Source organism: Oenanthe melanoleuca, chromosome Z, assembly GCF_029582105.1.
Source record: "Oenanthe melanoleuca isolate GR-GAL-2019-014 chromosome Z, OMel1.0, whole genome shotgun sequence".
In the NCBI taxonomy this organism is placed as follows: domain Eukaryota; kingdom Metazoa; phylum Chordata; class Aves; order Passeriformes; family Muscicapidae; genus Oenanthe; species Oenanthe melanoleuca.
In genome coordinates, this window is record NC_079362.1 from 76256708 (window position 1) to 76271207 (window position 14500).

The 14500-nt window shown below is 57.2% G+C and overlaps 1 protein-coding gene across 1 annotated transcript; it reads left to right on the forward strand.

The window, feature by feature from the left end:
- Positions 1-1282: 1282 nt before the first annotated feature.
- Positions 1283-9323, forward strand: ST8SIA3 (ST8 alpha-N-acetyl-neuraminide alpha-2,8-sialyltransferase 3). Its single transcript, XM_056513806.1, has 4 exons — positions 1283-1660; positions 3321-3443; positions 5071-5628; positions 5821-9323. Exons 1-4 carry the CDS (start codon positions 1491-1493, stop codon positions 6101-6103), a joined length of 1134 nt encoding a protein of 377 aa, XP_056369781.1. The 5' UTR covers positions 1283-1490; the 3' UTR covers positions 6104-9323.
- Positions 9324-14500: the final 5177 nt, after the last annotated feature.

Consider the following 14500-nt stretch of genomic DNA (forward strand, 5'->3'; position numbering starts at 1 on the left):
GCAGGGGACACCATGCCCTGGGTGGACAGTCACAGACATCAGGTGACAGTCACAGAGAGTACCTATGTCCTGTATCAAACCACTGCTATTCCTGCCTTCCCAGCCTTTTCTCTCACTCCACAGAGCCACAGGCATGCCACAGCAGTCAGATACAGACCCCAGGCCGTGCTCTGGCTGAACTCCCACTGCAGGCTGAAGAGCCTCACTGGTGCAAACCCCAGCCCTGCCAGCTCCTCGTGCTCCTGCTCTTCAAAGAGAGCTCCGTGCAGGGAGAGCAGGTAGGAAATAGCCCAGAGCAAGGACGGGGCTACAAAGACAGGATCCATTATTTATGAGGCACTTCAGCGAACCCGGGGCTCAGAGGCAGAGGGGGCCGGGGGGGAGCTTTGTGAGGGGAAAAACAGAGTTTGAAGAAACCCTGAGAGCAGTGCAGCACCTGGGCCGTGCTCACGAGAGACATCGCTGCAGTGCAGAAGGCTCCCTTGGGCTTCACGTGGGATTTGCTCTGGGGTTTAGTGACCTGCTCCACATGCAAGGTTTTAAAGAGTGAGGGGACTCTGAGCCAGCACAGACTCCCACAGCTCTGTACATGCCACCCTTGATCTTTGGTGTCACAGGGAAATGGGAGCTGGGGATGCCGTGCACCCACCCAGACAGGGGTCCCAGCAGGGGCACAGGGAGCCCAGCAGGGGCACAGGGAGCCCAGCAGGGGCATAGGGTCCCCAGCAGCCTGGTCCCCCCATGGCTGAGCCATGCTTAGCCCTGACACCTATTTGGGGGTTCCTGACGCCTATCTGGGGGTTCCTGATGTCTATCTAGGGGTTCCGTGGGGTCCCTGCAGTCCCGGGGTTCAAGAGGGGTCCTTTTGGCTGCCGGGCTGGGCCTTGCCAGGCTTTTGGGGGGAATTACTTGGGCACTCCAGGCAGTGGGAAGGGCGGTCTGGGCACCTTAGGATTGCTGGGGGACACTGGGGGTGTCAGGGTGGGCACACGGGGAGCGAGCTGCGGCAGAGGATACCCGGGGTGCTGAGGGTACTGGGGCTCACTGGGGACGCTGGGGCAAAGGCGGCGCTGTTGGTGGGTGGCACAGCGGCCTAACGGGGCTGGCTGGGGCTGTCGGGAGGGCAGCACTGGGGGCTGGCCGGGGCTCTGGGGGTCAGCAGGGCGCCGTGCCGTGCCGTGCCGTGCCGTGCCGTGCCGTGCCGTGCCAGCCGTGCCGTGCCGTGCCGTGCCGTGCCAGCCGTGCCGTGCCGTGCGGGGCCGTGCCGTGCCGTGCCGTGCCGTGCGGGGCCGTGCCGTGCCGTGCCGTGCCGTGCCGTGCCGTGCCGTGCCGTGCGGGGCCGTGCGCCGCTCCCGGCTGCCATTTCACCGCCCGTCCCTCCATTTCCTGCCGGCGCAGAGGAGCCGGCCCGGCCCCGGCCCCGCCGCCGCCCCCAATGTAGCGGCGCGGCCGCCCCGCACCGCCCAGCCGCGGGCGCCGCCGCCTCCGGCATGCGGAGCTGCAAGATGGTGCGGGTGGCCAGCGTGCTGGGGCTCGTCATGCTCAGCGTGGCGCTGCTCATCCTGTCCCTCATCAGCTACGTCTCGCTCAAGAAGGACAACATCTTCGGGGCGCCCCGCGCCGCCGGGCCCCGCATGTACATGTTCCACGCGGGCTTCAGGTGAGGCGCGGCCCGCCCTGCGGCCCGGCCGGCCCGGCCCGGCGGAGGGGGACACGGCTCGGGGGGACACGGCTCGAGGGGTGCACGGCGGAGGGGGACACGGCACGGGGGGGACACGGCACAGCGGGGACACGGCACAGCGGGGACGCGGCAGAGGGGCCCGGAGCGCCGGGAGCGGCACCGCCCGGCCCGGGCTGCGGGAGGCGGCGGGGAAACCGCCACGGCCACGGCCACAGCCACAGCCAGAGCCAGAGCCAGAGCCAGAGCCAGAGCCAGAGCCAGAGCCAGAGCCAGAGCCAGAGCCGCGGCTACAGCCCCGGCCAGAGCCAGAGCCAGAACCACTGCCGGAGTCAGAGCCAGAGCCGCGGCTACAGCCCCGGCCAGAGCCCGGCCCGGCGGCAGCGCCCGGCGCTCTCCGTGGTGCTGATGGCGGCGGCCGCGGGGCCGGGCCGGGCACGGCTGGGAACGGACGGGCTGCGGGGTGTGCGGGGTGTGCGGGGTGTGCGGGGTGTGTGGGGTGTGCGGGGTGTGCGGGGTGTGTGAGGTGTGCGGGGTGTGCGGGGTGTGCGGGGTGTGTGGGGTGCGCGGGGTGTGCGGGGTGCGCGGGGTGTGCGGGGTGTGTGAGGTGTGTGAGGTGTGTGGGGTGTGCGGGGTGTGTGGGGTGTACGGGGTGTGCGGGGTGTACGGGGTGTACGGGGTGTGCGGGGTGTGTGGGGTGTGTGGGGTGTGCGGGGTGTGTGGGGTGTGCGGGGTGTGCGGGGTGTGTGGGGTGTGCGGGGTGTGTGGGGTGTGCGGGGTGTGCGGGGTGCGCGGGGTGTGTGGGGTGTGCGTGTGTGCTTGCTGTCTGTGTCTGCGTGGGTGTCCTCATGTATGGTGTGTGGGTGTCTCCATGGGTGTGCATGGCTGTCTCCATGTGTGTGAGTGGGTGTCTCCATGTGTGTGAGCGGGTGTCTCCATGTGTCCCCATGTTTGTGCACAGCTGTCTCTAGGTGGGCTCTGTGGGTGTCTCCATGTGTCTCCATTTGTATGTGTGGGTGTCTCCATGTGTGTGCATGGCTGTTTGTGTGTCTCCATGTGTGCTGTTTGTGTGTCTCCATGTGTCTCTGTGTGTTTCCGCATGTCTCCACGTGTGTGCATGGCTGTCTGTGTGTTTCCATGTGTCTCCATGTGTCTCCATGTGTCTCCATGAATGTGCTATGTGGGTGTCTCCATATGTGCTGTGTGGGTATCTCCATGTGTCCCCATGTGTGTGCACGGCTGTCTGTGTGTCTCCATGTGAGCTGTTTGTGTGTCTCTATGTGTCCCCATATGTGTGCATGGCTGTCCCCATGTGTGTGCATGGCTGTCTCCATGAGTGCTGTCTGTGTGTCTCCATGACTGCTGTGTGGGTGTCTCCATGTGTCTCCACGTGTCTCCATGTGTGTGCACGGCTGTCTGTGTGTCCCCATGTGTGTGCATGACTGTCTGTGTGTCCCCATGTGTGCTGTGTGGGTGTCTCCGCGTGTCCCCACGTGTGTGCATGGCTGTCTGTGTGTCTCCATGTGTGCTGTGTGGGTGTCTCCACGTGTCCCCATGTGTGTGCATGGCTGTCTCCATGTGTGTGCATGGCTGTCTCCCTGTGTCTCCCTGTGCTCCACGTGGTGCCTGTGCCCACCTGCAGGTCTCAGTTCGCGCTGAAGTTCCTGGACCCCTCGTTCGTGCCCCTCACCAACTCCCTGGGCCAGGAGCTGCAGGACAAGCCGTCCCGGTGGGCGTTCAACCGGAGCGCCTTTGCCCACCAGAGGTGAGCCAGGCCCGGGCACTGCCCGGCTGTCCCTGCCCACGGCACCTAAGGGAGTGCAGCACTGCTGAGCACTCAGCTCCCAGGACCTGCCAGCAGCAAGAGACCAAGGCTGAACCAGAGCTCTTCCCCAGACGCTTGCAGCTGTCCTGAAAGACCTGGATTATTTCAGAGCAGGACACCAGGCTGCAGCACACGTTACTGTACTGGAATGTGACCCAGTTTCCTGGTGTGCAAGTGGAATTGCCACTACTCCAGGATAAATAGCTGTGGTTTCAGACTGGAAACACTGGGCTGTAGCAGCCGTGCAAGGCTGTGTTCATGGAGGCCAAACACACACAGAGCAACTTCCCAGCTGCTGGCAGCTCTGAGCAAGTGCAGTGCTGCTCCTGCCTGCAGCTCTGCTCCAGCTGCGGGGGCAGGCACAGAGCTTTGTGCTCTTTATACACACATCTATTGGCTGATTACATATATTCTACATTTCTATAAAAGAAAATTAAACCATGAAGCCATTTCAGACAGCTACTGCCATCTTGGACTGCAGTTCTGTCCTGGCAAATGCCTGCTGTTCAGGGCCTGCCTCGTGGCTCTGCTCACTTTCCCACCTGGGGAGCAGGAATCTGGCTCTGTGGCCAGGCAGGACGGGGCTGCTGCACCTCTCAGCAGGGCTTGGGCTTTTCTCCTCCCTTCAGGCCACTGTCCAAGGACAGCAGGACAAGTAATTCCCTTGCAGTGCTGCCACACGCTGCCCCAGGAGCCGTGGGTACAGAGAGGAGGTGGCACTTTGCCCCACTTTCCCCAGGACCCCCCAGGCTGTGTGGCAGTGGCCACCCTCAGTGTTGCTCCATCCCTGGCACCAGCAGCTCCCCAAGCCTGTCCCTGTGCTACCCCTCTGATGATTTGAGCCGATGCCTCAGGAGCTGCCTTTGCACTTGTCCGTCAGCCAGAACCCATAATTAGGGCACCCAGTGGGACTCCATTAATGCTCAGACATTGGAGGATGTGAGCTGGAGGAATGGTTGTTTGTTTTCCATAAACATAAGCAAATAAAGTCCTATTCAGCTTCTAATTTTATGGCCTGCAAGGGAAATTCCCAAGCAGGGTTGGTTTTGCTTGCTTTGTAAGTATCCCTAATAACCCTTGTAAAAGTGCTGCTGTGCTTGCCCAAATGACTTAAGGAGCTATATTTGCATAGATGGAGACAGTGACTGTCGCTTGGTTTTGTGATTGGAAGCTTGTTAATGAACACATAAATATATATAGAAATTGCCTCCTGTTAACTCAGTTGGATACAGCTGGATGGTGTCATGGGAGCTGCACCCCTTGTCCTAAGCACCAATCCCACATTTTAATCCTGACACTATTCCAAGAGGCACAGGCATAGCCAGAGCTGGTGTCAGTAGGCACCAGCAGAAAAACCAAGTGGAGCAGCAGGTGAGAAGCCAGCTCCTTCATTCCCATCTATTTATATTAATTTAAAAGCCATTGTGCCATGTTGCTCAGGAAACTCCTTCAGTACACAAAAAAAAACAAAAAAGGAAAAATATAAGTCTAGGTGGAAAACAAATCCACAGCAAAAAAAATAGGAGAAAATGGAACTCCATGTTCTGTTATTTTGCTTATGTTTTAGGCAAGAAATCCTTCAGCATGTCGATGTCATCAAAAACTTTTCTCTGACGAAGAGCAGCGTTCGCATCGGGCAGCTGATGCACTATGATTATTCCAGCCACAAGTACGTTTTCTCCATCAGCAACAACTTCAGGTCTCTGCTTCCTGACGTGTCTCCCATCCTGAACAAGCACTACAACATCTGTGCCGTGGTGGGCAACAGCGGGATCCTGACCGGGAGCCAGTGTGGGCAGGAGATTGATAAATCCGATTTTGTCTTTCGCTGCAATTTTGCTCCAACCGAGGCTTTCCAGAAAGATGTTGGAAGGAAAACCAACCTCACCACCTTCAACCCCAGCATCCTGGAGAAGTATTACAACAACCTCTTGACCATCCAGGATCGCAACAACTTCTTTTTAAGTCTGAAAAAGCTCGATGGGGCCATTCTTTGGATCCCCGCTTTTTTCTTCCACACGTCAGCGACAGTCACGAGAACACTGGTTGATTTCTTTGTGGAGCACAGAGGGCAGCTGAAGGTCCAGCTGGCTTGGCCAGGGAATATCATGCAGCACGTTAACAGGTGGGTGGGCTTGCCTTATTTAACTGGTGAAATACATCTCTTTGTACAGATACAAATCTAACTGATTTTCCCCCCGTGCCTGATGTGCGAGGCACAGTCTGGCACGTCTCCAGAGCCTCTGAGGTTCTGGGGTCGCTTCCGAGCGGTGATTTCTGAGCAGCTTGATTCTGAGTGAGCTTCTTGCCTTGCCAGGTACTGGAGGAACAAGCACCTGTCCCCGAAGCGGCTGAGCACAGGGATCCTCATGTACACCCTGGCCTCGGCCATCTGTGACGAGATCCACCTGTACGGCTTCTGGCCCTTCGGCTTCGACCCCAACACGCGGGAGGACCTCCCGTACCACTACTACGACAAGAAGGGGACCAAGTTCACCACCAAGTGGCAGGAGTCCCACCAGCTGCCTGCAGAGTTCCAGCTGCTCTACAGGATGCACGGTGAAGGACTGGCCAAACTCACCTTGTCGCATTGTGCCTAAGAACCTCAATCTTGAAGTGCCAAACGATTGTCTAAAAAAAGTGCCCGAAACCAATTCAAACATTCTGCAGATAGAATTCTAAAAAAAGGAAATAAACCCGCCCTAAAATCTTTTCTGTAATTTAAAGATGCTTTTTAGCTACTGCTCATCCAAGGGTTTCAGCCTATTTAGTGGTGCAGAAGCTTTTATCATGTCCTGTGGATGCGATTTGTGCAGCTGCAAAGTTGAAACATTTTGCACTTCTAGATAAGCCACTCAGTATGTTTTAATACCTGTTCACATTTTAGCATTCCACTAAACGCCCTAAATCTCTTCATTCTGTTCTTCCCTCCCATTAGAGCTAGAAATGCTACTTTTAAAAGGTTTTGCTTCTTTTGTATCTGTTGCTGTCCGTAGCTCAGCGCTGCCGTGGCCGATGGAGGAAGCTGCTGGAATTCCAGGGCATCGTCCCACGCAGGCTCCTCGGCGTGGATCCTGATTTCCACCGCTTGGGTATTTTCCTATTTACCGAATTTGACATTTTTTAAAGAATAACGAGAAGCTCACAGAGTGCTCGTACCTTAGCTAGGTGTTTATATCACTCTTGGAATACTTCAGTGTTTTAATTCCATTCAGGACAGATCCGAGTCCAGACCAGACAGGGGGAAGCATGTTCATTCCCATCTGATATTCTTGTGTCATTTGATTTCAAAGTTAAACCACCACTAGAAATGGACTTATACTGGGTGAGAAAAGCCCCCAAACCCCGTCCTCCTGCTTGGGCAGGGCCTGGTAGGATGGGCAAAAATGGGAGCCAGGTGCTGGGATTTTGAAAAGTGGTTATTGTAGGGAAGTGAGCAGAGCTGGAGTGCAGGGAAGAGGAAATGCCATCACCAAATTTCCCCATTTCTGTCCCTAACTCACCAGTCAGACAGCTGGAGTCGTGTCCCCATTCTCCTGTCACCAGCAGCAGACAGGGCAGAGCTTCCTTGGCTCCAAGGGAAATCCAGCTGTTTGGGGACAGGACAAACAGGGTCACTCACAGTTGGGAAGTGCTGGCCATTATGCCTCAGGACAAAGTAGCCTGGGAAATAACTGGGTTTCTTATGAGTATGCTGGCAAGTATTTAACCATTTTTTACTATTCTGAGTGAGAACTGACCCCCCCCACACTGAAAGAAAAAGCAAAATCCAACATTTGAAATGGCACATATAAATTCTCCTCAGATTCTTTACCTATGATCAGATATAAGGGATGAGGAAGGAGATTTGGAGCACAACATCCACCCTGAGTGGCCCAGGTGTGTCCTGGTGCCCACTGTGGCACCACAGCTGCCCCAGCCCTCAGAGCCAGGAGGGTTCTCCCCAACATCCCTGAGTGGGGAAGGAGCTGGTGGCTTGCTCCTTCACTTGAATTGTCCCACATTTCCCAGCTTTGCTTTTCCAAAGGCTGTTAAGGGCTGTGGTGGGGTCTGGATGAGCTCTGCACTGGTCATGAATGAACGATTTCTGCCTTGTTTCCTATGGAGCTGTACAGCAGCTGTGCTCATTGCTGGGTCCATGGTAAAGCAGTGCCAGCAGCTCTGACCCTAATGGCAAAGAGCCCACTGGGGCAGAAGGGTCACCCCAAACCCCCAGTGACCCTTGCTGGCTTGTCTGAATGCCAGCTATTTTTATCAAGAGGCATTTTACCAGTTTCCTGTAGGGAGCCATCATCTCTCATCAGTAAATTAAAGAAATGAGAACTATTATCATTATATTGGCATGAAATCAGGGAGCAGTGTGCTCCATACAGTTTCTGGAATCTCCCATGTTCCTGGAGAGGGGCAGAACCCCCTGCCAGTCCTGGGCACAGCCCTGGCATCACCCCCAGAACTCTCCAAAGGCACAAAGAGGCGCCAGATGCAGAGAAGGAAGCACAAAACTGACTGCAGATATTTGGAAATGGGAATACAGAAAAATTATTGACAGAGCGCCATATTACAACATTGATTTTTGAGCCAAACTCCCCATCGATGCTCCAGACCCACATTGAGCATTTCAGAATCATTGATTTTAATGGGGAGTTCTGCCCCACGATCGATGGCACAGCACAGCCCTAAGTAAATTGCTTCTTAGTATCAATATTTTTTTGCCCAAGCTCATGCAAGGTGGAAAACCATCTCAAAGTGTGCAGCTTTTGTTTAGCCAGGTGGGGTGTGAGGGAGAGGTGAGGATGGCAGGGGATGGAGAAGACAGTGGCAGCAGAAATGCCTTTGCACTAATAAGCAAGTGTGTTAATGATTGATTTAATTGTTATTTACGAGGTGCTGGGGGCTGCCCCCCCTGCTCAGGACAGCCAGTGGCCCCTGCAAGTGGCATCACCTCAGCTGGGCTCTTCCTTCCCTCTCTTTGGCCCCAAACCTTCCTGCATGAATTCCTGATGGCTCAGGGAGAATTCTCCTTCCCGTGACTGAATGACTAGAGCTAATTCAACACCTGTAAGCACAAAACATTGGAGGTTCCAAAAGGCAGACAAGTCCTCCTGAGCAGCTCCTTCCTTAGAGAGACCCTGCTTGGCCCTGGGCTGCCAGGACAGTATCCAGAGGCAGCCACATCCCACTCCCAACAGGATGGGTGCCAAGGTGCTGGGGGTGTACATAGGATTGGGAATACATGTTTCCTCTCTTTTTTATACATCTTGGGTCTGTATTTTTGTTGCTTGCATCTCCTCAGTGAATGGTAGCGAGGTATGTGAAAACAGGCATTTGGCTACCAGGTTTAATTGTGGACTAAGCCAAAAAGCAAGTTTGTGAACCAGAACTAACTGTGAATGGAGGCTGCAAAACAGGGCAAATAGGAGAAAGCAGGTTTTCTGTAAATGAATGTGTCTTTATTTCACTGGCTCTACAGTTCAATGCCTGATGGAGTTGTTTTCGATTAAAAAAAGATAAACTTAAAAAAAAAAAAAAAAAAGAAAAAAATGCCATAATTGTAATAAAGGTTTCCTTATTAAGGGCCATACTAAAAGCATTGTTTATTTTTCAATGGCTGATGTTCATAGAGGGCCAGGACACCTCTCAGGTGAGCGGTGGGAAGGATGCTGCAAGCAGAGCTGCTCCAGCCTCACGGGCACAGAGAGCCTCAGGACAGGCCTGGGGGCTGGGCCCAGGGCCCTGGCTCCCCTGTGACTGTGCCACATCCTCACTGGGAGCTCTCAGTGTGACACCGTGCTGAGATGTGCCTGCAGCAGTGACTCATGTGCCATAACCCCACAGCAAATGTGTTGTTTTTAAATAAAATGGTTTCTTGTGCACTGGGAGGCTGTAAAACCCCACTGCCTCTGCTTCTTCCTCCTTGCTATTCCCCGAACTCTCAGGGCCACTGAGAGGTTTTACTGGAAAACTTCAGCAGAGGAGCTGCCAAAGGTGTTGCTTAATGCTCCCTATATTTCATTAGGCAGTGCAGCAAGCTTGGTGTGATGGATCAAATTCTGCACTCCAGTGGAATATGTGAAGATAAAAAGTTGGGGATTCTGGGCACTGATTGGCTCAGGGTGTCTGCTCTTTAGGGTGAAGCACATCCCCAGAACATCTTAGAGCCCACTGCTGTTGCTGCAGGCTGCTGCCTGCTCCAGCACTGCAGTGTCCTCAGTGGCTCCTGGCAGGAATCCTGCCCTGTGTGTTTAGGAGCTCACATGAACTCCCAGGATAGTCCCTCAGGCTGGCAGGCACAGGAGCAGAGCCAGGCCAGATCCTGTCTGTGCTGTCTGTGTGCTTCCCACCACCAGTACCCACTGCAGCCCACAGATTCATCCTTGAGGCCATCCTGGCAGAGAGGCAGGGATTTATTACCCAGTTTGGGGACGGGACAGGAGAAATCCTTTCCTTCCTCTCACACTGGTAAATGTGAGGAAGGCTCTGGTGGCTGCTGGTGCTGGGGGGTGCCAGTGCCAGCGCGGGTTGAACCCCCCAGCCCCATGGAGCTGTGCCTCCATCCCTGGGGAGGTGTCCTGAGGAGATGAAGCTGCTCCCTCTACAGGGAACAGGCTTGTGACAGCACTTTCAAAATGCCAGAGAAAACACTTTGCAATGTTTGTTTAAAAGCAAGTGGAAAAGGCACCTGCAGTCCCTGGCCAGCTGGTGAGGGCTGCTTCAGAGAACTCCCTGTGCCTGTGCTGTGTCCTGCCCTGAGGTGTCACCCTGGAGTCATCCTTTCCTGCGTGGTTTGGGTCAGGTGCCAGCTGTGGGTGCTGCAGGACTACAGAGGTGAACCCTGGAGAGCAAAAGAGGAGAGGAATTAAATTTCATATTCCCAGGGAAGCCACAACCCAAACCAGAAGGATGCTGGGCAACAAAGCTCAGCCAGGCCAGGTCCCACTTTGCCATCCCTGGACACCCCACCGGTGCCTCTCTGCGGGAGCAAGGGCACCTGGCTGTGGCACAGGGCTGCAGGCAAACAGGAGAAGGAAAGCTAACAAAGAAACTGCCTCCTCCCTCCCCCAGGAGCAGAGGGAAAGCCTCTGGCAAAGGCAGCCATGCAGGCAGGGAATGCTGTCCTGCTGGGCAGCCAAAGCTCGCTGGGCTGGAAGCAGCAGCAGCCACCCCTGTCCCAGCACTGCTCCTGCTCACTGTGCCCAGCCTGTCCTGCCTGGTGACAAGGGACACCCTGCCCCTCCTGTCCCTCTGTGCCCAGATTGTCCTGCCTGGTGACAAGGGACACCCTGCACCCTCCTGCCCCTCTCCCAGCACTGCTCCTGCTCACTGTGCCCAGCTCATCCTGCCTGGTGACAAGGGACACCCTGCACCCTCCTGCCCCTGAGGGCAGGCACAGGCCACCAGGATGGGCACTCTGCAGGGATATTCTCGCCTGGATTCCCAGGGAGATCCTGACATGAATTCGGACAGACACCAGAACTAGGCACTACGGAGTGTAACAAAACATCCTCCGGGGACACAGCCACCAGGTGCACGTTGGGGAAGAAAAAGTCAAAGGTGAATTTGGAGAAGGCAAGGCAAGGGGAAAAGAGAGGAAAAGAGAGGACACAGACAGCAGCACATCTGCAGCACCAGATTCCCGTCAGGAATCCCACCCACCCACCCTCCTCCCGCCTGCCCACAGAGGCACCTCCATCTCCGGAGCGCTGCACTCGCCTTTTTTCCCCCAAATCAACTGCAACTTTTGCCTTCCTTTAGGAAGGACAAAAAGATTTCACGCATAAGTTGCCCTGAACAAAGGCACCTCACGCCAGGGCTTTCTTTTCTGTCTTCCTTTCTTTTTCCTTCTTCAGCACAAGCTGGCAGCAGGAGGAGTAGCTGGGGTGGGGGGAACTGCACTTTATACCCGCCTGATTAGTGCCAAAAAGCAGCTCAGAAAACACAGAGATGCTGTGATGGCAGCGTGAAGGGAAATGGATTATTATCCTTTGGGATCCAATCTGCAGGGAAACTGGGTGCTGCCATACAAACCTGTTTGCAAGGAGACCAGGTGCTCTGGAGAGTGGCCTGATGGTGCAGGTGACATTTCTCCCCATTTCCCCTCTTTTAGTGACTGGAAAGACGCAGTGGAGGTGGGATTTTCACAAATATGGAGAGGGTTGTCAGGGACGAGACAAGGATGACACAAACCACAAGGGCACGGCTGCTGATTAAAGAGCAGGGAGAAGCGGTGAGCTGCACAGCTGGGAGCCGCGGGCACGGCCCGGCCCTGGCCTGGCACGGGCGCCCTGCATGGCAGTGCCACAGCAGGCAAGGTCCCGCCCGCCGGGGGAGCCTGAGGAGCCCTCGGGCCCTGCCCACAGAGCCGGCCCCAAATGTGTGCCGGGGGGAAGTGTCCGGCCCGGCCACGGGCGGCTGAGGGGAGAATGAGGGGAGATTGAGGGGAGACTGAGGGGAGACTGAGGGGAGAATGAGGGGAGAATGAGGGGAGAATGAGGGGAGAATGAGAGGAGACTGAGGGGAGAATGAGGGGAGATTGAGGGGAGACTGAGGGGAGATTGAGGGGAGACTGAGGGGAGACTGAGGGGAGACTGAGGGGAGAATGAGGGGAGAATGAGGGGAGACTGAGGGGAGAATGAGAGGAGAATGAGGGGAGATTGTGGGGAGACTGAGGGGAGAATGAGGGGAGAATGAGGGGAGATTGAGGAAAGAATGAGGGGAGAATGAGGGGAGATTGAGGGGAGAATGAGGGGAGAATGAGGGGAGACTGAGGGGAGATTGAGGGGAGATTGAGGGGAGACTGAGGGGAGAATGGGGGGAGACTGAGGAGAGACTGAGGGGAGACTGAGGGGAGACTGAGGAGAAGCTGAGGAGAAGCTGAGGAGAAGCTGAGGGGCGGCTGAGGAGAAGCTGAGGAGAGACTGAGGAGAAGCTGAGGAGAGACTGAGGGGCGGCTGAGGGGAGACTGAGGGGAGACTGAGGAGAAGCTGAGGGGAGACTGAGGTGAGACTGAGGGGAGACTGAGGTGAGACTGAGGAGAAGCTGAGGGGCGGCTGAGGAGAAGCTGAGGAGAGACTGAGGAGAGGCTGAGGAGAGGCTGAGGAGAGGCTGAGGGGCGGCTGAGGAGAGACTGAGGGGAGACTGAGGTGAGACTGAGGAGAAGCTGAGGGGAGACTGAGGAGATGCAGACGGGCGGCTGAGGAGAAGCTGAGGAGAGGCTGAGGAGATGCTGAGGAGAGGCTGAGGGGAGACTGAGGGGAAGCTGAGGGGAGACTGAGGAGAGACTGAGGAGAAGCTGAGGGGAGAATGAGGAGAGACTGAGGAGATGCTGAGGAGAGGCTGAGGGGCGGCTGAGGAGAGACTGAGGGGAGACTGAGGGGAGGCTGAGGAGAAGCTGAGGGGAGGCTGAGGAGAGACTGAGGTGAGACTGAGGAGATGCTGAGGAGAGACTGAGGGGAGACTGAGGAAAAGCTGAGGGCAGGCTGAGGGGAGAATGAGGGGAGACTGAGGAGAGGCTGAGGGGCGGCTGAGGAGAGACTGAGGGGCGGCTGAGGAGAGACTGAGGGGAGACTGAGGGGAGGCTGAGGAGAGACTGAGGTGAGACTGAGGAGATGCTGAGGAGAGACTGAGGGGAGACTGAGGAAAAGCTGAGGGCAGGCTGAGGGGAGAATGAGGGGAGACTGAGGGCAGGCTGAGGAGAGACTGAGGGGAGACTGAGGAGAAGCTGAGGGGAGGCTGAGGAGAGACTGAGGGGAGACTGAGGGGAGACTGAGGAGAAGCTGAGGGGAGGCTGAGGAGAGACTGAGGGGAGACTGAGGAGAAGCTGAGGGGAGGCTGAGGGGAGACTGAGGAGAAGCTGAGGGGAGGCTGAGGAGAGACTGAGGTGAGACTGAGGTGAGACTGAGGAGATGCTGAGGAGAGACTGAGGGGAGACTGAGGAGAAGCTGAGGGCAGGCTGAGGGGAGAATGAGGGGAGACTGAGGGGAGACTGAGGGCAGGCTGAGGAGAGACTGAGGAGAGACTGAGGGGAGAATGAGGGGAGACTGAGGGGAGACTGAGGGGAGACTGAGGAGAAGCTGAGGGGAGGCTGAGGAGAGACTGAGGGGCGGCTGAGGGCAGTCTGAGGGGAGACTGAGAGGAGAATGAGGGGAGACTGAGGAGATGCAGACGGGCGATTGATGGGCGGCTGAGGAGCGTCAGAGGAGAGACTGAGGAGCAACTGAGGGGTGACTGAGGGACGGCTGAGCAGAGGCCGAGGGGCGGCTGAGGAGCGGCTGAGGGGCAGCTGAGGGGCGGCCTGAGGAACCCGCCCTTCCCTGGGAAGAGAGGAGAACATAAGTCCTGCCCGTGTGTGCACCGGTGAGCGGGACTCCACAGCCGTGTGCCAGCGCGGACACCGGGCTCCTGGTGTCACCATCATCCCCGCGGGACGTGCATCCATCACACCTTATTCACGAGCCCGAATGAAGGTAATTAATAACTGGTAACTAACAGCACAGATCAGCGCTGTACCTTGGTTTACAGCAGCTGACAGGGAGGCAGCACACAGCCGCTGCGGGACCGGGCATTGCGGAGCCGCCTGCCGGGAGGGGACCCGGGAGGGGACCCGTGCGGCCGGCACCGAGGATGCGGGAGGAGCCTCGGTCGCTGCCGGGGCCGGTTCCTGGTCGGTTTCGGGCGATCCCGCACGCTACAAAGGCTGCGGTATCTTTACCGGCCCCGCCATCCCCTCGCGCCCCTCACGGAGGCCCCGCCTCCGGCGCCCGGCCCGCCAATGCTCCGCGCGCTCCGCCTTTCCCGCGCTGCCCCGCCGCGGCACAGGCCCGGCCCCGCGGGCGCGGCCGGGGCGGGGCGGCCCCGCACAGCTCCCGCCGCCCTCAGACGGCGGCGGCGGCGGCGAGGCGAGGACATGGCGCGGGGCCGGCGCGGCGGGCCCGGCTGAGCCGCCGCTGCCCGCGGGGCGGGCGGCCCCGGGCCGCGGCGGCCGCCGCCCCGATGAGCGG